Source organism: Pelodiscus sinensis, chromosome 25, assembly GCF_052426305.1.
Source record: "Pelodiscus sinensis isolate ZL-2025 chromosome 25, ASM5242630v1, whole genome shotgun sequence".
In the NCBI taxonomy this organism is placed as follows: Eukaryota; Metazoa; Chordata; order Testudines; family Trionychidae; genus Pelodiscus; species Pelodiscus sinensis.
In genome coordinates this window covers 4,490,174-4,513,033 of record NC_143076.1, presented here as the reverse complement: position 1 = coordinate 4,513,033, position 22,860 = coordinate 4,490,174, and the positions used below count along the sequence as shown (strand labels likewise).

Here is a 22,860-nt window from a genome sequence, read left to right as displayed (position 1 = left end):
GCAAGCAGCTAAACAGAGCTGGCTGCCTGCTTGAAACTGAGCATCTCTGAGAGTGGGAGAGAATAAATTGTGGGGGAGGAGGAGGAGAGGGAGAGAATAAATAATTAATTGGCTGAGGGGATTTTGAAGAGTCCCATCTGCACGAGGAGAGAGAGGCAGGAACTCAGTACTCTCAAGCCTCTTGGGAAGGAGGAGATAAGAGGCTGACTGCATGGAGTAGGTAGGGGAAAGAAAGGGTGGGTGGGTGCTGGCGGTGGGGAGTGAGTTTGTGCTGTGAGGTGGAGGAGGCATGGATATAGTTTGAGAAGCAGGATTATCCCAGCCCCTACCTGGGCTGGGGAGGGCAGACTATACGGGGTAGGTGGGGGAAAAGGGGGAGTGCTGGCATCCATGCAGTGAGGTGGAAACAGGGGGCAGTTTGTTTGGGGTGTCTGACTCACTTAATGCAGTCCTCTCTGGCTGGATTGGAGGGGGAGGGAACACACTGCATGGGGTGGTGCTAGGAGGACACACGCATGATTACATTTCAAACAAAGTTTACATAGGTGTTCATCGCTTAAAGTAAGAAAGAAAAAGATACTTTTAATAGATTTTTTGGAGTGCTGCAGATACCTAAAACTCTGATCTTACTGATTTTTTTAAAATCCTCTGTTACTAATTAATACATGGTATATTGTATTGCATTAAGGCCCAATTATTGCCATGTAGTAGAGTTCTGGCGGTGTCATGCTAGTTGTTTTGTCGGCTGAAATCTTACTTGCAAGCTCTTTGAAACATGCATCTGTCTACAAACCCTGAAGCCATGTGTTAATTTGTTCTGGGGCCTCTAGTGTGTATGTGGGGGGGGGCGGGCTTCTAGTGTGTGTGTGTGTGTGTGTGTGTGTGTGTGTGTGTGTGTGAGAGAGAGAGAGAGAGAGAGAGAGAGAGAGAGAGAGAGAGAATATTGGTGTGTGTGTGTGTGTGTGTGTGTGTATGTGTGTGTGTGTGAGAGAGAGAGAGAGAGAGAGAGAGAATATTGGCGTTGCACATAAGAAGTTACAACCCACTCAAAAGGAAATTCAGCCCGCCCAAGGATAGAACATGCCAGCGGGAACACTGCTCCCTTGTACCCCATCTGTGAATCCCAAAGCTGGTCTAACAGCCTGCTTGGCACAGGGCAGCTGGAATTCACTTGGAGAGATGAGTGTGCTGTAAACAAGGGCCTTTGAAGGGCTCCATAAGGACAACAGCACCTTCCAGCCAAATGGAAAAGCTATTCCCTGAAGCTCCTCCCTGTTCCCTCCTGCCCCACCACGTGCTAGAGTCCCAGGGGAAGCTGAAGCAGCACTGTCCTCAGCAACGCTTGCTGTAACCCTGGGCTCAGGCAGAGGGAACACGTTCTGAGGAGCCAGGCAGAGCCCAGCCAGGGAACGAGCTTCATCACACTCAGCTATCAGCCCAGGCCTTGAACAGCCAAGCAGGCCCTGATCAACCAATTCTGTACTGGGGTCCAAACGCTGCTGTAGTCTGAGGTGGGGACAGAGCCAGAAAGTGACTACGTCACGCACAAACGGGTCTTTAGTATCTGCTGCCTGCCATCTGCCAGTCCTATCTGCTGATGTTACTGACGCTGTTACTCATCGTTTTAATCCTTTGAGCCCTACAGACCTAGTACCTACCTACCTATCCCTGACACTTCCACCTGAAGCCCTGCCCCTTCTTTGCCCAGGGGCCATGGAAGCTGTCAGCCCCCCTGCAGCTATGCAATTTTACTCTGCTCACATCTCCAACCTTGGGCTACATCTAGACTACATGGAGCCATGTAAAATAGTTTATTTGGTATAGTCAAAGAAGTTAAATAATCTCTGCTTCATTGTATTAAAAATGGCCGCCGCGCTGTGCTGACGATCAGCTGATCCGGCACAGTGCGGCAGTCTAGACGCGGCATGAAGGGGGGCAGAAGAGTTTCCCTGGTGGTGCCCAGAGTGGCCACCAGGGAAAGCTGGGGAGGGCTAGCCTCCCACTAGTTCGAATTAAGTGGCTACACAGCCCTTAATTCGAACTAGTTAATTCGAACTAGGCGTTAGTCCTCGTGGAATGAGCTTTACCTAGTTCGAATTAAGCGCTCCGCTAGTTTGAATTAAGTTCGAACTAGCGGTTTGCCTGTGTAGCGCCTGTCAAAGTTAATTCGAACTAACGACTGTTAGTTCGAATTAACTTTGTAGTGTAGACAGACCCATATTGTTATTGCCAATAGTTGCTCCCCCTAACTGCAGTGGCCTGGTGAGTTAGGTGTGGGAGGGGTGGAACCAGATCGATGCTCCCATGTTGACAACAGGAAAGCCTGGGGTCCCTCTGCAAGATGCCTTCCCTCTCATGCAGATCTACCCCATTAGTCATCACATGCGTATGCATCATCTGTGAGAGTCATCATATGCATGTGCAGTTAGTTGTCTTAATTTTGCCCCATTCACCTTCGAAGAGGGAGCTTCCAAAAGCAGGCACTTGCTGCTGACTCCCAAGGCATCCATTGGTCCAGTCTTCTTTCAAAGAACCCACTTCACAGGTCCCATTGTTCTTGGATCTGGCTTCCACCCTTCTCCAACCATTGCAAGTGCAGGGAGGTGCTGGGTTTTCATGCCTTATCCATTCACACCTCGTTCACTCAACAGGACAATCAATTAAGCAAAAGGGGGTACAAAGTCTACAAGTTATAAGGTTTCCATGTAAAAAGATTCAATAGAAAGTTTCTTTATGAAAGTATACAAAGTGTCTATATACAAGGACGTAGTACAACAAACTAAAGACTTAGTGCAATACTAAAAGTTATTACTAAAGTTAATACTAAAGTTTGATACAAAGTTAAAATAAAAAAAATTCAGTGAGAAAATGATGAATACCGAGATTAATGAGATGTATCTACAGTTGCATTGGGATGGGGGGGCTGGTGTGCCTGGCTCTGGGTGGGTGCATTGGGGGTACTTATATATTTTTTAAAAGGTACTTTATAACAAAAAGAAAAACTTAAAAAACAATTGTCTAGTAGCACTTTAAAGACTAACAAAATTTGTAGATGGTATCACGAGTTTTTGGGGGCAAAACCTACTTCCGCCCACGAAAGCTCATGATCCCATCTACATGTTTTGTTTGTCTTTAAAGTGCTACTAGACTGTTTGTTGTTTTTTAAGTTTTTCTGGTTACAGACTAACTCGGCTCCCCCTTTGAAGCTTATATATATGTTAAAAAGTTGAGAAACCCTACTTTGTGCTATACCATTCCTTTTGGCCTCCCTGTTTCCTTTCTCCTTTGGCGAGTTGGGCAGGCAGGAGTTTTGGTAAAAATATATCAGACAAGTGCACACGGTGCCCGCTCTACCTCAGCTGGTGCTGGATAATCAGAGCCCCAATTCTAAAGGAGTTGGCATTACTGAGGTGATAGATCTCCCCACATTTTTCTGGGGATTTTCCAAAGAAAATGCTTTAGGTCATCCACATCTCCCAGCCATAGCAGAGACTTGGGATTAACATGGCTTTCTCAACTAAGTATAGAAAAGCCATGGAACAGGCAGTTCTGCCACCTGACGAGTGTCATAACTTTTGACGGAGGCCGTGATAAAAGTATTCGTATAATACTAGGGGGAAAACACCACTTTTGGATGAATGAACAACATCTGGTCAAGCAGAGTCCTCCACCACAAACTACAGATCAAACTACTGAAAATGCTACTGCGTGCAGCAGAGACCTGCCCAACAAAGAGAGACTGGAGGCTGCCCGTCACAGAGGCTGGAGGAGACCCTACCAATGTCATGGGAAGATACAATTGCAAATGCAAGAAAAAGGAAGCTGAGTGGGCAGAACATATTAGAAAACACCAAAGGCAGATGGCTGGGACATGTATACAACATGGAAAATGGGAGACAGACTATGCAAGCATTGAACTGGGTACCCCAGGGAGGAAACAGAAAGCAAGGAAGGCCCAGGAAGAACTGGCAGAAGACAGTGATAGAGGATACTGGTTGTGTTGGCATCACCTTGGAAGTAGTACCATGCTATGACTATGATCTGAGGCACTAACACACATACCAATCAATCAATCAATCAATCAATCAATAAGCAAGCAACCAAGTAGCCCCTATATTTTGACACCTGCAAAGAAATGAAGCGCCCAAATTTGAAAATGCAACTACAGGCAGTCCCCGGGTTACGTACAAGATAGGGACTGTAGGTTTGTTCTTAAGTTGAATCTGTATGTAAGTCGGAAATGGCATCCAGATTCAGCCGCTGAATCTGGACACCAGTTCTGACTTACATACAGATTCAACTTAAGAACCCCAGGCGTCCCCAAGTCAGCTGCTGCTGAAACTGATCAGCAGCTGATTCCAGGACGCCCGGGGCAGAGCAACTCTGCCTCGGGCTTCCTGTAGTCAGCGCTGGTCAGTTTCAGCAGCGGCTAACTTGGGGATGCCTGGGGCAGAGCAGCTCGGGTGCTGCTGGGTTGGTCCAGTAGCGCGGCCGCTCCTCGGCGCTACTGGACCAACCCAGCAGCACCCCAGCTGCTCTGCCCCAGGCGTCCTGATTCAGCCACAGCTGAAACTGATCAGCAGCGGCTGAATCAGGACTCCTGGGGCAGAGTAGCTGGGGTGCTGCCGGGTTGGTCCAGTAGCGCCAAGGAGCGGTGCTGTGGGACCAACCGGCAGCGCCCAACCTGCTCTACCACAGGCCCCGGGCTTTGCTCCACATCTCCCTGGTCTGCTGAGGGTGGCACTAGCTGCGTCCCCCCCAGCAGACCAGAGAGACGCGGAGCAAAGTGGTGCAGGACCCGGGGCTGGACCCGCAGCGCTTCCAGATCAGCTGAAAGCGCCGCGGGTCCGGCCCCGGGTCCTGCACGGCTTTGCTCAGCGTCTCCCTGGTCCCAACTGATACCCTGACGCGTGGTCTCTGTCCGCACAATTACAGATCTCAGCGGTAAAACTATCCTCCCCTTTCGATTTTATGGCCAGCACTGGACTTTTCTAAAACTCCGTTCCCCTCCTCCAAACACACACACTCATAAATGGTGACTGCAGAACATCTCAAGACTGGAGGATATCAGAGCGCAAGTCAAAGATCCACAGGCCTAACCTGCCTGGCCCCCTCCCCACAGGGCAAAAAGAGGGGAACAGAGGATTTTTCAGCCAACCATAGGTAATGAATTACATGGCCCTGTGGTGTCAGCGCTCCACCAATATTCCAGGACGTGGGCCTGGCTCCACCAATGTTTGGTCTTTTATTTTCAGATCCATCCCATCCATAGGCTGGACTGGGGACACCGCTCTCAGCCCCGTGCTTTGGGGGGCCCTGTGCTTCAGAGGCATGGGGGCCAGTGGGGACCCTGACCCTGGCAGCAGGGAGAGACCCAGCCATCACTGTGCCCCAGCACTTCTCACCTCTGTTCTGCCCCTCCTCCTCTAGTCCCTACCCCCCTCTTTCCAGCTGCCTCTCCCTAGTGATGCCAGGCTCTTGCGGAGTGGGTGGCATGGGGCAGGCTGGGGCTGGGTCGCTCACTGCTGCCAGTGATGCCCGCTAAACCCCTCTGGCCACCCTGGATCCTGCCCCCCCCTGAAGCAAAGAGCCCTCCCCTACTATGAATCAAACCTGACACCCATGTTTCCAGCCGCGCTGGAGAGAAGAGATCCTGCTTTATCTTCCTCAGATCATGGGTCAGCAGAGAACGAGGAGATAGGACAGGAAGGATGATAGGGATAGAGGTGGGGTGTGGATGGCATAATCTGGCTGGGAACCATCACATTCCAGAATCTGTGCTGATCTAATTGAAAGGGCTATGAAAAACCAGACCCTACTGGGCTGAGAACCGAGCGCCCTCAGAGCGCATGCAGCGGGGGTGACCGATCTTTCCCCTCCTGTACTGGCTGAATCTCCAAAGGGCAGCTGGGGCTCGTGGAGCTAGAACAGCAGGTGCAAAAGGCTCCATGCTGGGCAGAGAAAGGAGGAATTTATCTTCTTCCAGCCACTTGTCAACACCTACTTCACCCAACAATGCTGGCCACAGGCAGGCAGCGGCACGCGCTATAATTAACAGCCCGCCTCTGAGACACTGGAAGGAGAACAATGCTGGCGTAGGAGGAAATGTGAGCAGGTGATCTTTGCGCCCTGACAGCTCTGCCAACAGCAGCAAATGTGCCGGTCCTAGTGGAGCAGGGCAGCTCTCATCAAATTGCTATAGCCTCGTTCCCGTGAGTCCCAGCAAAAAGCTTTATCACGGGTTGTCTCAGCAAAAGAGGGACTGGGATGGGTGGAATGATGGAGCTATTGGTCCTGGCATCCACCAAGGATTATGCTCCTTCCCATATTGTTAACAAAAGGGAATTTCATCCATGAGATCTGGACTTCTCCAGGGCTCAGCTGTTAGGCACTGTCCCCAGAAGGATCAGCACATTTTGGATTTGGATCTGGACCCAACATTTTCCTTACGTTCAAGGAGGAGTTTTGAATCAGAGCCTGAGCTCTGGTCTGGCCTCCTATCTCATTTACTGCATAAGCCCACCTCCTCCAGCACACACACAGCCAACCGTCCCAGCCCCAACAGAAACAACTCCCACCCACAAGTCTAAGAAATCCTGAGCCATGCAGGGTTTTGCAAGGGAAAATTAAAGGAAGCTACACACATAAAGTCAAGGTCAGGTGGGGATGGGACGTTGGTTAATGATGGATGAACCAGTTCACATAAAATATTAACCAAATCAAATGGTCACCTATAATCTTTCCTAGGTTCCTCTTGGGCACAAACTACTAGCCAGAGCCCAACCCCAGCACCTTTCCCCAAATTCATCTCAGACAAGCCCCATCCCCCCTGTCCGTTCCTTCTATTCTCTCCCTCTCCCTCACCTATTTCTGTCCTCGCCTCCCCCTCCACGACTTTTGCATGCTGGGGTGCAGCACCAATGGCTCTTGTGCAAGTGAGCAGAAGGGCTGTTTCCTGGCTGGTTCAGCAGCTGGCATTCACACTTCAGTTAAGCTTATCTCTGCGATAAGCCCAAGGAGGCTCACAAGAAAGAACCAGGGCACGAGCACAGGTCAACAGGGCAAATGGTTCGGTGCAATTTGTGTACAACCACCTCTTGGTGCGCCCATTAAAAAGGCAACTGTATGGTGCATTTATCTCACCCAGGCCCCGGGAGCTCTCCTACCCAGCCCTAGTCAGGATTTGGGCCACTCCTTTAAAACAGCACAGCGACCATGAGTTAAGAACATCATAAATCAGCTCCTAGGTACTTACGCAGCTAACACACGTCAGTATCTGAGCAACTAACGAACCCTCCTTATAACACTCCTGTGAGACAGGGAAGGGATTCTCCTCCCTGTTTGAGAGATGGGGAACTGAGGCACAGGAAATCTGTACAGACGTGTGACCTGAATCCAGGTCTCCAGCACCTCGAAATTAAACTCCTGCCTAGTCTGCCTCACTAGTTTTCCCCTTCTGAATACACCTGCACATAGCTTGTACCCAGACGCATGGCTGCACAAACATAATGCCCGCGGACTCCACTCCCGCAGAACCCAAGCCCAGCCGCATGCACCCTTGTTAACTTACATGGTTCTGCGGAAGGAGAGTTTTTTCCTCAGGGAAGAAACCCGCAAGTGACAGACATGCTTCACCGCTGTGCTGTAGGAGACCTTCTCAGAGCATGGGTTCTGAACCATGGCCGGGCCTTGTGGTGCACCAGCCAAGACCGGAGCCTACATCCCATGGAGTGGCATAGCAGCAGCTGCAGCGGGTAAGGCGTCTGCTTCCAACACCAAGGTAAAGTCAGTGTCCTGTCTGCAGGAATCCGAGGACTACAGCCCCGTGTGAATCACAGCTCTGAGGCTGTCTGCCCCGTGAGTCAGGTCACTTACAAGTTAACTTGACTGCGATATCCTTGTTACCATCTTGGTCGCTGAGTGCAGGCTGCCAATTCAGATGTGGCTGGACATAGCCAAGAGATCAGCCCTCCCCCATCACATCTTTCCACGGTTGCCCGGTAGGTCCAACATGCCTCCTCTGTAGGTGGCTGGGATAGTTTCACCTCCCAGCAGCATCCCATGTGTCTCACGGTGGGTGCAGGTCCTCTCTCTCTCTGTGCTAGCTCTGCAGGAATTAGACGGGGCTACGTGCAGCGCTCTACCTGAGTGTGATGTCACTGCGGTGAGCTAGGGAGGGGGTGGAGGAGGGACAAGGGTGTTTGATCCTCAGCTCCTGGCAGGCTGTACCGGGAAGTCGATTCCAGAGGGGGTACGGACTGGATTTTTGCTGTAGTCAGCAAGAGTGCTGCCGAGTGTGGGATCACCTCAAACACGTACACTGGCAGGTTCAGAAAAATTAAGGCCAAGCTAGAAGCACGCACAAGCACTGCCTGAGCCACACAGGTGCAAGCAGCTGGGAAATGCTTTTAAAGGCCTGTTCTATTGGCACATAGAATGAGGAGGGGACCAGGGTTGCTCATATTAAGATTTCCCCTAAAGTCGCTCCAAAGTTGCAGCGGATTGTGAGCAGGGAGGTGCGGACACCCTCAAGTCGCATGGCCTGGCAGAAGCAGTGCTGATGCTACAGCTGCCTCAGTATACCTGAGGAAAGGGTGACTGGCAAGTGGTTCTCTGTAAGGGCCCCTGGTCGCTGGAGTGCCCCCGAGCCCAGTCTGGACTGGAGGTCCTTTCGGGACATCCCACAAAGTCTGCTCATTTTCTCTGGACTTTCAAAAAAATGAAGGGCTATTGAAGCACTGGTTGGTGCAGTCAGAGCCAGCCTTAGGGCCTGGCACAGAGCTGTCCCATCCATAGGATGGCAAAGGGCGGCTGCCCCAGACCCCGCGCTTTGGGGGGTGCCCCGTGGCAGCCCCCTAAACCGTCCTATGGATGGGACCCAAGGGATTACCGAGGGCCCGGTGCAGAGCAGCAATGGGGGTTCCCTCTGCCCTCAGCACTCACCAAGGCAAGGGGAACGGAAGCGGCAGGGCAGCTTGCTGCACTATGCCACCCTCTCCTAGCCCACTGAGCTCAGCTTCTCCGCAGCAGCAGGAAGGAGAGCACCCCAGCCCCCAGGGCGCTCCACTTCCCCCACCATTGAGAAGTGGGGCACAGCGGGCTGGGAGGGCAACACGGTGGGGAAGAGCGGAGCAGCCTGCCAGGCTGTTCTGGCGCCAACCACCTTGGTGGAATGGGAGGGGCAAGGCTTAGAAATGGAGCAAGGCGGGATAGAGCCTGCAGGGGGTGGGGGAGGTATTTGCCTCAATCCCCACAAACCCCTGGGGACTGTAGCCATGCATCTAGACTGCATCTAGAACAGGGATAGCTCAGTGGTTTGAGCTAAACCCAGGGTTGTGAGTTCAATCCTTGTGGAGGCCATTTAGAGATTTGGGGCAAAAATTCATCAGGGATGGTAGTTGGTCTTGCTGTGAAGGCAGGGGACTGGACTCGATGACCTTTCAAGGTCCCTTCCAGTTCTAGGAAATAGCCAATCTCCATTAATTTAATTTTTATTTTATTTTAAAGTAATGTGCCTCAGTGTACCTTGCCAGCCACCCTTTCTGAAAGCAAAAAGGACCTTTACCTTATCATTGGTAAAGGGGCACCAGCCAGAATATTGGGTTTAAAGCTGATTCCAAGGCAGGGATAGAGCCTTATAATTTTGTTTTCAGGTTTAAAATTACTATTGGAAACAGAGTAAAAGGATGTAATAATTGGGTTTTTTAATTGTAATTTGATGTCCTTGTTTAAATGTGCTTATTTCTTCTCGGTAACAAAGAAATCAACCTTGTCATGTGTAAAAAAGTAAAACATATAAAAAATAAGTGTAAAGGCCAAATATTCTTTAAAAAAGCCAAAACAGACATAAAAATGCCCAAAATTGCTGTATATCCCCAATGAAATGTAAAAGCAGTGGGCAAATCGATGGCTCTGAAAGGAGGCAAGTATTTATCGGTTTAAACAAAATATTTGGAATCAAAACTAGCTGTGGCAAATTAGCGTGGCGAAACAAAACAAAAAAAAGCAAAAAAAAACCCAACTAAAAATAACAAACATCCATCCGAAAAACATAATCACAACGCAAAACGCACTAATCCCAATTTTAAAAGGAAAGAACTGTTTTGCGTCCTGCCAAAGACTAAAGCAGTGTTTCTCAAAGTGGTCATGAAACCAATTTGGGAAACCAGCTAACTGGCCGTGCCAGTGTGTTGACTTACCTGCACTGTGTCCATGGAACCTCACGGCTCCCACAGGCTCCAGTTTGCTGTTTGCAGCCAAGGAGGGTCGCAGGAAGTGGTGGGGGCAAGGCCACCGCTTCCTGCTGCTCCCCTTGGCTGCAAATGGCGAACCGCAGCCCATGAGAGCCACAAGGCTCCGTGGCTATGGAGCCAGTAAGTAAACACACTGGTACAGCCAGTTAGCAGGTTTTTCAAAGTGGTTTCATGGACCACTTGAGTAACACTGGACAGAAGCCAAACCGACAGACCCCCACTCCTCCTCTGTACAGACCATGGACTAGTAAATATAACATTGACTGGTGAATAGTAATAGAGATGTAGCCGTGTTAGTCTGGTGTAGCTGAAACAAAAAACAGGACTATGTAGCACTTTAAAGACTAACAAGATGGTTTAATAGGTGATGAGCTTTCGTCTGGCCCACGAAAGCTCATCACTATTAAACCATCTTGTTAGTCTTTAAAGTGCTTCATAGTCCTGTTTTCTATTGACTGGTGAGAGCGAGAGGTAGGAGAGAGCGTGTGTGTGTACGCATATGCCAGGGGTGTCCAAACTTTTTTCCAAGAGGGCCAGATTTGATGAAGTGAACATGCGTGAGGGCCGACCATTTTGCCTGACATTCTTTGAACTATTAACATTAAATGCAAATTAACTATTTTATGCAAAGTTTATTGCAAGCGGCAGACTTTTCATTTCGTCACATGGATGACAAATCTAAACAGGTGTTGAATCACTCTGCCTTTCATATCTGAAGGCCAGATGAAAAAAAAATCCAGGAAGCTGAAATATATGTCAGGAACATTGTAAAATACATTACATATTATTGGTAATAAAGGTTGTCTGTCAACTTTTAAGTTCAAAAAATATGAACAGGAACATAACACCAAGTATACATGTTGTGTCCAAATATATTTATAACTGATTTAGACCAACTGACATTAACTGAGATTTTACAATGTATTCATCTCAATACATATGGATTCGTTGGGGGCCATAAAAGATAGATATTGCCAAATTACCTGGGGGGCCGTATTAAACCGGAACACGGGCCGCAATTGGCCCGCGGGCCAGACTTTGGACATGCCTGGCATATGCTAACTGTTTTGTCATTGTATTCTAAATAAACGCGGTGGATTGCCTTTTCCCTCATATAACTCCCGTGTGCTTCTTATAAGCATAACAGGGAGACCCTGGCTGGGGAAACTGGGTAAATGCCCAGGGCACTGTAGCCATGGGGGCACCTCAAGGCACTCGGGCTCTCCCTCACTGGTAGGGTTGCCAGATGGTTTCAGAAAAAATACCGAACCAAAAAAAAAAAAAAAGGATCCCAAGAGTTGTTAAGCAAAAAAACCAAAAACCAACAAAACAACGTGGCCCCTTTAAAAACCGCCTGGTGAGGCTTTTTGGCTCTAACAGGCTGCCGGCGGCCACCTGCCATCTTGCCTCCCTGTGCCGGGCCGGACAGCTCCCCGGTAAGCACTAGGGTTGCCAGGCTGCCGCTGTATTGAGCCAGACAGCCCAGGATTTTCGCCTCCTGGCCAGGAAAAAATCAGAAAGTACCGGACATTGTAGGCGTCCGGTATTCTCTGAAGTTTTTTACCAGACAGGAGGCGAAAATAATGGACTGTCCAGTTAAATATTGGACACCTAGCAACCCTACTCGCTGGCTACAGTAGGGTTTCACATGGTTGCTCACAGCTCGGACGCCTCCTCTCCAGACTCTCCCTAGTGCTGGGCTGAGAGGCTTCTCCTCGACCCCCCGCTCCATCCACTTGCCCCTCAGCCTGTTTGAGGGCTTTGGCTCCATGCCCTCCAAGGAGCCTGCAGTATCGCAGACCACCCCTAGTGGTGCAACAGCCTGGCCCACTGCTGTCTGGAGCACACTGCCACTTGGTCCACGACTAAGGGGGGATAGGATTGGGAGCTATAAAATCATGTCTGGAAAAAAGTAAACATGGAAATGCTATTTACTCCTCGTAACACAACAACTAGAAGTCACTAAATGAAATTAATAGGCAGCTGGTTTAATACAAATACATGAATGAAGCATTTCTTCATACAACGCACAGTCAACCTGTGGAACTCCTTGCCAAAGGATGCTATAAAGGCTAATACTATAATGGTTAAAAAAGAACTAGATACATTCATGGAGGTTAGGTCCATCAATGGCTATTAGCCAGGATGGGCAGGGATGTTTGTCAGAAGCTGGGAATGGGCAACAGGAGAGGAATCACTTAATGATTCCCTGGTCTGTTCACTCCCTCTGGGGCACCTGGCATTGGCCACTGTGTGAAGACAGGATACTGGGCTAGATGGACTTTAGGTATGGAGCCAGTATGACTGTTCTTATGTTGCAAATCTCAAATCAAGATAGGACTTCACGTGTTCTTCAGTGTTAGACAAAACTCAGGTAATATCTAAGCGTCTATTTGCTGCTTTGCTGTCAATTTCCCTGTGACCTAGTACAATGCAGTGTTCTCAGCTAATAAATTATGCCAGAATCAACAGCACCAGTGAGACTAATAATAGGACTGAAACGTTTTGAGGAAAGGGCTAGCTATAACTAGCCAACACTAGTTTGGAGCCAAACACTGCTGGATTATTAATTAGCTCACTAGGGCTAACTTGTTGTCTCCAGAGTGAGTCAAATCTCCAGGTCTTTGGAAAGCTTTTATTCAGTCCTCACTTGGCTCAGCTCCTACTGAATTAATTAAGAGGAATTTGGCTTCAACGGGCATTTGTCATAGCAGACATTTCGTAAGAAGGACCTCTGGCCCCGTGAGAGAAGCCAAGGTGGGAGAAGAAGCATTTCTTCCTTCATAACATTTTGATACCAGCTGCGTCTTAAGAGGCTATGAACTCTCTTCTGCAGGGATAAGAGCAACTGGGACTAGTAAACACAAATTACAGCTCCTCCTTGCAATGCATTTAACCATCTAATCTTGTATGTCACAACAGAAGTGCCTAACAATCAGCAATCAGCTCCTAACTTGCAGTGTATCCTAACTTGGAGCTCTACTGTGGAGAGGTTCAGGGACAAAGCCAAGGATTCTTGGTTGTGTTCCCACCATACTCACTGACAGGATCTTTGGTCTTGGGCAAGTCATTTCACCGCCATGTCCCCTGTGTGGACAGAGAAGAGCAGCAAAGAGGGCTCACCTGCCTTCCCATTCGCTGCCAGAGCCCGGGGAAGTCTGGAACAGTGGCAGAAACCAAAATCCCCTTTTGACTTGTAAAGCAAACACATCAGACCTGCACAGCACTGCAGAAGAATAAAACAGGAAATCGCCCACCCTGGGGCAACTGCCTTCTTTGCACCTCTCCTCCCCTCGGCAGCCCTGCTTGAGTGTGAACAGTTCACACCTAGAATCATAGAATCATAGAATCATAGGACTGGAAGGGACCTCGAGAGGTCATCGAGTCCAGCCCCCCGCCCTCAAGGCAGGACCAAGCTCCACCTACACCATCCCTGACAGATGTCTATCTAACCTGTTCTTAAATATCTCCAGAGAGGGAGATTCCACCACCTCCCTTGGCAATTTATTCCAATATTTGACCACCCTGACAGTTAGGAATTTTTTCCTAATGTCCAATCTAAACCTCCCCTGCTGCACTTTAAGCCCATTACTCCTTGTCCTGTCCTCAGAAACCAAGAGGAACAAATTTTCTCCTTCCTCCTTGTGACACCCTTTTAGATATTTGAAAACCGCTATCATGTCCCTCCTTAATCTTCTTTTTTCCAAACTAAACAAGCCCAGTTCATGAAGCCTGGCTTCATAGGTCATGTTCTCTAGACCTTTAATCATTCTTGTCGCTCTTCTCTGTACCCTTTCCAATTTCTCCACATCTTTCTTGAAATGTGGCGCCCAGAACTGGACACAGTACTCCAGCTGAGGCCTAACTAGTGCAGAGTAGAGCGTCAGAGTAGATGACTCTGAGAGTCATCGTGATGCTGATCTCACCCAGTACAGATGTGGCTAGTTAGACAAACATTTTCCACTCACCTGCTTGGAGAGATAGATTATAATTATCGACCATGATGGATAGATTATCGACCATTTCTTCTATGGCTAGAGAAAACAGCTATTCTACAGTGGCACAGCTGTGCCACTGTAATCCTATAAGCTACATCTACACTGCAGGGTTTTTGCGCAAGAGGTGTCCACACTGCATGGACGCTCTTGCGCAAGAAAGCTCTGATGGCCATTCACAGAATGGTGCTTTTTCAGATAGGCTCTATTTGTGCAAGAAACCCCTGCGTAGCGTCCACACATGTCTTTTTGCGCAAGAGCTGTAGTGCAAAAAGGAGTTATGGCTTGTAGAAGGAGGAATACCTACACCACAAAAAGCCCTCTGTTCTGCCAATTGACTGTAGATTTTCTTGCACAAAAACACACTTCGAGGTGTGAACATTCCACAGGTTTTTGCACAACAGTGGCCGTTTTTGCACAAAAACCTTGTAGTGTAGACGTAGCCATAGTGCATACATGGCCCTGGTCTCAACACTAGCCTTGCAAAGGAATCTGGGAACACAGAGCCAGTTCCCATTCAGTCAGTTGCTCATTAAGGGGGAAAGGGAGCTAATGATCAGTTGGTAAAGGCGTTTTGTTTGGCTAAAGGTTTGGAAGACAAATGTGGGGAAGGTGACTTCATAGTTTTTGACTTGCAAAAAATATGGAGAAAACTGATTTCAAAAGCAACAGCTGTGCCAGTGGGTTTCTTCCCAGTGCTCACAGCTGTATTGCTGCTGGGAAAGGAGAAAAGCATCGTGCATATTGACTAGAACGATACACACCCCAACGTGGATACATCTGAAGACTGGGTGAAGCTGAACCTTAGTATTGTCAGCCATTACCCAGAGCGATAGAAAAGGGCTAATCATAATGTGTACACCCTGAGTTTATACTGGGCCAGAAACAACCTAGTAATGATGCATCATTTATGATTTGTCAGGTAAGGAAGCCCAAGCGTAAATTGAAAAATCAAGCATATAAGTAATTGGGATGCAAGAGGGAGTGAGGACTTCAGGAGTTCTAAACAGTCTGCTGCCACTGCCTCCTTGTGTGGCCTTGGACAAGTCATTTAAACTCCCTGTGCCTCAGTTTCCCAAAACATAAACTTAGGAAATGGCAGTTACCTGTTGCAGGGGTAGCCACCAAAATTTCTACAGCACTTTGTACTCTTTTGTGCCATTTTTCGAGCCAATTCATTCATCTCACTAGACTGGGACTGAGAGATTTTGAACAGCAATATGGAACCAGGGAGACTGGCAAATGGCTCGAGATGCCTCTTGCCTCTTCTTGTGCTCAGTTTTGCTGGATATGGCAGATAATGATGAAGCCCATAGTAAACAAAGGCCACACCTCCAGTGATACCCTTTTTGATTATTTACCCAAGCAAACCCACGTAAAGGCATCTTAACCATAATAATAATAAAAAAAAATACTTGACACTTCTTACTTGAGTCCTTCTCACCGAAGAATCTCACAGTCTTTACAGAGGATGATGGGGAAACGAAGAGTGACTTGCCCAAGATCATACTTGAGAACAGAAGGCAGGTCTCCTCCCTAATAGCTCTGTGCCTTATACTAGTTCTTATGCCTCTTAGGTACGTCTATACTGCAATTGAAGACTTGCAGCTTGGTATGGTTGGTTTGGCTCATTTGGCTCAGGCTCAGGGGTTTCAGGCTACAGGGCTAAACACTGCTGTGTAGACATTCAGACTTGGGATGCTCCCAGCACAAGATCTCAGGTCATTGGTATTTTACTGCAGAGTAGACAAAACCCTTTAGCTATGTCTACACTGGTGGCTTCTTGTGCAAGAACAGCTGTTCATGCGCAAAAACTTGCCAGGTGTCTATACTGCACGCACATTCTTGCGCAAGTAAATTTACAGTCTAGCATCGGAAAACAGGGCTTCTTCCAGAAGAGTTAATCCTCTCCCCACAAGGAATAAGCCCTCTTGCACAAGAGGGCAGTGTACACAGGCAATATGAATTTCTTGTACAAGAAACCCCTAAGGCTAAAATGGCCATCAGAGCTTTCTTGTGCAAGAGAGCGTCCACACTGCCATAGATGCTCTTGCGCAAAAGCACATGCCAGTGTAGACACGCTCTTGTGGAAGACTTTTTGCACAAGAACTCTTTTGCAAAACAGTTCTTGTGCAAGAAGCTGCCAGTGTAGACGTAGCCTTTAGGTTTAGGCACTGAAGTACACACTTCAATTTGCATTTTAGATAGAAAAATCAGCCCATGTAAAGCAAGACGTAACCACCATAATGTGCAATCCATGATGACAGTCTTTGTCAAACATATGGATAAACTAGGCCATGACGGACTGCGCTCTTCCTTTAATTGACAGGCTATCTCCTGCCTCTTCCTTTTACAGACATTCCTCCTACTTAACATCTTCTGATTTTCGAACACAGGATTCTCTTTTCTATTATCTCATTGATTCATCAAATATCTTGGTATTCCGACTCCAGCAGCAACATTAAGCAACTCTTCCCCTTAAAATGGATATACACAGTCCATACAGGCATGTCCTCTCCATGACCTCACCAAACTCTTCTACACATTTAGAATGTCGATTTCCTTCTTATCTTCTTATATGCTGTGGCAATATTCCAGACATCTCTATTTTCCCTGCTGTGCAGCAACACTCAGTCACATCCACACATCCATGTATTATCAGTAACTGATCAGGTATCAATATTATCAACATTTGCTATGTTCAGAGACTCTCTCTGACACAATAGCATAACCTGCATTCATATACAGCGCTGCTTGCTACATGGGCAGTGTTTATTTCTATGTACTGTTACCAGTGTCTGCAAGGCTACCTGTGGTCAGTGCACAACCTGTATTAGCGGTGTTGCTTGCATTTACAAATGTTATCTACATTTGATGTGTTACTTGCTTTCATCTCATTTCCTCTAATTGCAGGTTCTTCCTTCTGTGTTTCCACTACAATTACGTTTACCAGTTTTAGGTTTAAACTGACAACATCCCAAAGCAAAAAACATACTGACAAATACTCAACTTACACTCCATTTGCAATGGTGAAAAGTGTTTGCAGAAAATACCTTCATGATCATGCATTCTTGGTGCATGTTCATTGTTGGGGTGCAAGTCTTTATGGGATAAGGGTGTTGTTTGTTAATATAATGGAAGAAAATGCATCAAACCAGATGGTTTTATACCTACAAAATGAGCTATAATTTGCCTGATAATAAACAAAACCGCAAAACGAAAAGCAGATTCAGGTGAAGTGAGGTTTCAATTGTTACTGAATTCCCCAGTGTGGACAGGCCTACCTTTCGTCACGCATTCGGGGACTCAGGAATCGGGATGAATCATCATCATGGCTACTTTGCTGGCTACTCTGCTGGCTACTGCAGAAAGAGGCAGAAAGACATTAGCAATTAGAACTCTGGATGGTACCAGCTGCTTCACTCTCCTAAAGAAAACAGGAACAGAATTAAACTGCACAGCGTTAGGACTTGTCTATACAGTGTGCACACTTAGGGTTGCCAGATGGTTTAACCAAAAATACCGAACACCCCCCCCCCCATTCCCCTCCCAAAAAAAACACCGGGGGGGGGGGGGGAAATTCTGTTGGGGAAAAAAAAGGGGAAGACCAACATTGTTGTAGAAAAAAAAAGGACCCTGAGAGTTATTAAGCAATGGCTTCGAGGCTTTTTGCCGGTGGCCATCTTGTTTTCCTGCTCCAAGCCAGAAGACAGCAAGGAGACCTACATTAGTTCAACTAATTTTCAAACCACTTCAGTGAAATCAGTGAAAATACTGGACTGTCCAGGTCAATACTGGACACCTGACAATCCTATACACACTGATTTCACTGAAGTGGTTTGAAAATTAGTTGAACTAATGTAGGTCTCCTTGCATGCACACTCTTAAATCAACATTATAGTGTCCATACAGAGTTGCCTCAGTCTAATTAAATTGGTCCAAAACAAGTCCTCCCGGGGCACATGTGTATAGACCAGGCCTTAGCTTTTGCAAGCAAGAGAGTAGCAAGTTTATGATGATTGCTTTTGTGCCTTAAGTTGCTAAATTGTGCTCTGGTCTTATGTGACCAAGTGGAGATGCACTAGGACTTCCCTTCTGTGTGCAACCTGCATTACCACCACCTGGACCACACCTCCCACCATGAAGTTGCACTAAAGGATACTCCCCGCCCCCAAATGGCTGGGAAGAGCAAAGCCAACACGAATACCTCTGCCCATAAGGGATGCCATAAAAGGATACTGCAAAGTACTTTCTGCTGCCAAGCAAACAGGAAGCCCCACCAACAGCTGTGTGCTCCTTTGGCCCTGCTCTGCACTAGGACTTTATTTCAAAATAATGCCCCCAAGGTCAAATTTATAAGCAGAGCGTCCACACTACCAAACCCGTTATATCGAAATAAAGGGCCATGGAATTCGAAATAGGTACCCCTGCTTTTCCTCAGGAGCAACACTAATTCCAAAAGAGTTATTTCAAAATAACCATAGTGTGGATGCTCCTGTGCCACTGTTTTGAAATAATAACTCCCCAGAGTAAACCAAACTAATACTTCCCAGAGTAATCCAAACTAATACTCCCCAGTGCTCGCTGTGGCTCTAAGTCTGAGGTAGTGCATCCACATTAATGGAGCCTGCCTCGGACTCATTTCGAGGCTTCCCCGTAGTGTGGACATGCTAGTTCAAATTTGTTAAATCAGGAGTTATTAAGTCAAATGTACTAATTTCAAAGTATTCTCCTAGTGTAGACATGGCTTTAGGGTGCATCAACAAAGCACAATTATTTCGAAATAACTGATGTTATTTTGAAATAACAAGGCAGGTGTCTACACAGCTATTCCATTATTTCAAAATAATTTCAAAATGACGGGTAGTTTATTTTGAAATCTGTAACCCTCGAAATAGCTCCTCCCCAGTGCCTCCTGGGGCTCTAAATTGTGGTAGCACAGCCACATTAGGGGAGCATGCTTTGGACTAATTCCGAGGCTTCCCTGTAGTGTAGATGTGCTATCAAAATAAGCTATTTCGGAAAAAAAATCCAAAATAGCTTATTTCAAAATAAGCGTGCTGTGTAGACATACCCACAGTATTTCTCATAAAGTGGTCAAACATATACACAACACCCCTTACTATTTATGGGCTGTGTGAAAACATGATTGAGCCCAGCACAGTGTTTGGGGTTGTGCTCAGTCAAGCAGCGAGAAAAGATGCAGCACAACAACAGTCAACATTCCCCAGCTTTCCTGGTTTCCTGAAAAAGCAACAATTTTCTGGAATGTTTGCAAACTCAGGGCCAAGTCACATATAAAACTCCAGGGCTTAGACTCAAGTAAAACTGAAATTAAGTCTGTAGGGAAATAGAGGCAGATATACTGGGTTGATGGAATGTTTGTGTGAAACTCTTTACTTTCAATGAAAATCCACAACACATACAGGGTTTTGACATCATGTTCTTGAGATCACACCACAACTTAAAGAAAACTGGAGAGGTGTAACATATTTGAAATGCAACAAAAGTGACTAAAACCCATGAGTTGCATAGTAACCTTTTCTTAGGAATTTAAGAAAAGATCAATAATAGCCTTGCAGATGATCTTTGAAAGGGATATGATTGTGCTATGTTTGAATGGATTCATATGGCTTAGCATTTAAATCTTGACTTGGACATCTCATTCAAAATCCTCTAACAAGCACTGTGCCTTATTTCTTGCAAATTAAAAACACTCGCAAGAAATGGCATTGGGCCCTAACTGTACAGCTGAACAGTACACTGGCCAATGTAAGGGGAGGGCATTGTCATTATCACAAGAGCTACTGCCATTACATCTACTAAAAAGTGACCCCTTGTCACCCTGCCAGCACTCCTGTGGTACTGAGAATGTGGTCAGGCAGGAAAGTGGTCTGTGGAACCGGATTTCTGGTGAAGAGTTACAAACTGAATCCACAAGATGTCACTGTTTGCTTCCAAATTGCCACAATTTTGCGCAAAGCCCCACCTAAGGTTTATAGTATTCTTCCAGATAGCTTGACCTATAATCCTGGATTGTGCCTGCTCTTGCCAGCAGCACCAGAACCTACTTCCAAGTTATAAAATGTAATGTTTGCAGAGAATTCCTTGCCAGCAATAAAGGGAAAGCAACAGGTGAAATTATATCACGCCACACGCTGCCTAAAGATGTCCCAGCTTCCATTCGTTTCATGATCCAGTTCAAAATGATTGTACTGACACTTAAAATCCTCCTACAGACGCTGTAGCTATTCTTACGGGCGTAGTCTCTCTTTGCTCCTTTGCATCCCCTCATCTGACTTCATAGCACAGCAACCTTCTCTTCTGCTGCTCCTACCAGCCACGCTCTCTAACTTTCATCTCAACATCTCTCTCTTCCTCCTACTCAAAATATAATGCACATTTTATATAGAATTCTAAACATTATATTGTAATTATTTCTAGTAGGCTACTACTACTAGGCTCTTGGATAAAGTCTCCCAAGACAAGCATAAATATTTAAAGAGACAGAGCCATCTTAAAAACCACAGAGAAAATATTTTATCAGCTCTCGTTGCAAATAATACCTACAATTACTAGAGATGAAAAAGATCAGTAGGAAAAACCATCTCTATTTTTTCAGTCTGTTTGCTCTTTACACAGCTCTCTACAAAGACAGTTCTACTACAGTAAGACCTCCAACTTTGTTTTACACACAACAAAGAAAATAATGCATATAAGAAAATGTAGCTATGCCGCCTCCAAAATTGACAGGCTGACATGAGAGCAGATTATATCACGTATTTAATTTAAAATCAACAAGATATGAAGCCGAGAATGCCCCTTTTAACAGCTCACAATTCTTGTCTAGATACTAAAATGGCCTGAAATTGGTCAGAACACTTTGGAACTTGGAAACCAGTAAGTGTTCCAAAACAGCAAAGTCCTTACCTCATTCCAAAGTTTTATAGCACACAATGGACACTCGGACAGTCTCTAAACCTTTGGGGGATACCAGTAAAGTGGAGATTGGAGTTTGAAAAATGTGTCTGGAGTTCTCTGGTGATTCTAAGATGTGTCTTGCTAACATCACACAGCACCTCCTCTGTGGAACTAATGTGGTCAAAGTCAGTTCTCAGGCTCATATTCTGATCATTATTTTAAACCACACAAAGTGCTGAAGTGCTTAAATACAAATTAACTGAGCAATTCAACTATTAAACCATGTCCTATCCCTCTCTAAACTGTCCCCTGCAATGATATCTGACAAGAGACTATACACAATGAAGCTATGGAGTGCGGCAAAAATATTTGTATTGTTTTTTATAAGTATCGTATACCTCTCAGTGTGATAATACCTTGCCTGAATGCACTGAGTGAGATCAAAAGGGACTATTAAAGAAATCAGCCAAGAAAGGCAAAACCATGGCCTAGAAAAGCAGCATAATAAATGTATAGCCATGAAGAGGGACTCATGAGCCCCAATCCTAGAAATTTTGTCCACGCTGAGAAGTAGGAGATCCAATGACCCGTATCTGACTGAGAGGTGTCAGCTGCTGCAGGGTGACAGAGACTGAAGCTAAGCCTTCACAACAAGTGCTACAGCCGCACAAGCTGCCAGGTTGCCACGACACCACTGTAGCGCAGTAGCATGGATGCTTCCTACAGCACCTAAAAGGAGGGTTTCCCTTTGCTGTAGTCAGTACACTCCATAGGAGACGGGAGCTAGGTCCATGGAGAATTCTTCCTATAGTTAGCAGTGTCTATACTGCAGCGTAGGACCACTTAACCACATCTCTTGGGAGTGGTGAATTTTTCACCCCCCTGGGCAATGTAGTCATGTCATAGCCCAGTTTTAGTTGTAAACCAGGCCTGACTGAGGATCAAGGGTTTGCAGCAAACCAGCTGTAACTTGGTCCCCAAGAGAACGAAGGATCCCAAGGCTAAGTCATGTCTATCTAGGGACGCCAATCCTAGACAAGACAATATGAACACAAGTCTCTTGTTTTAAATCAATTTTCCTCAGGGTTATATACCATTAGAAAAGATCAATCGTACATGTTTAGGGTTGCCAGATGGTCTCCTAAAAAATACCGGACACGCGGTATTTTTGTTGAGCAATTAAAAAAAGGGGGGGCTAATAAGTACTGCCACACAACAAACACACCACCCTGCGCAATTACAGGCTCCTACCGCCGATCGTGGCCCCGCCTTCCCGCCGCTCCCCCGCCCATGCCATGCTTACGTCCAGTGCGCAGCCGGAAAAATCAGAAAATACTGGACATTGCACGTCTCCGATATTTTCTGATTTTTTTTACCAGACAGAAAGTGCAAATATCGGACTGTCTGGTGGAATACCGGACACCTGGCAACCCTATTAACATGTTTCGCAGAAGCTGCTTCTGTGTCAGTGCAAGCTGATTATGTCTGCAGGATCCCAAAAGAAAACCTCTGCAGGAGCCAAGGTCATTGGGCCTGCTACATAACATGGATGGAAGCTTGTGGGAGGGGCATGTGATTTGGAGAGCCAGCCAGTAGAACCCTGCAGATATCCACGAATCATATTTGTAGACTGGTTTCAGACACACATTTTGTATTTGTACTAGGGCTCTAAGCACTGGTCTACACTAGGT

At 46.6% G+C, this 22,860-nt stretch overlaps 1 protein-coding gene across 2 annotated transcripts in view; it reads right to left on the bottom strand.

Annotated features, from left to right (window-relative positions):
* GRAMD1B (GRAM domain containing 1B) overlaps nucleotides 1-22,860 on the bottom strand; it is a 330,589-nt gene that overhangs the window by 125,255 nt on the left and 182,474 nt on the right. For both annotated transcript variants that reach the window (XM_075916427.2, XM_089773299.1), the window contains one exon: nucleotides 17,533-17,610. In XM_075916427.2, the coding sequence (XP_075772542.2) occupies nucleotides 17,533-17,610 (78 nt within the window). The remainder of the gene's footprint in view (nucleotides 1-17,532; nucleotides 17,611-22,860) is intronic.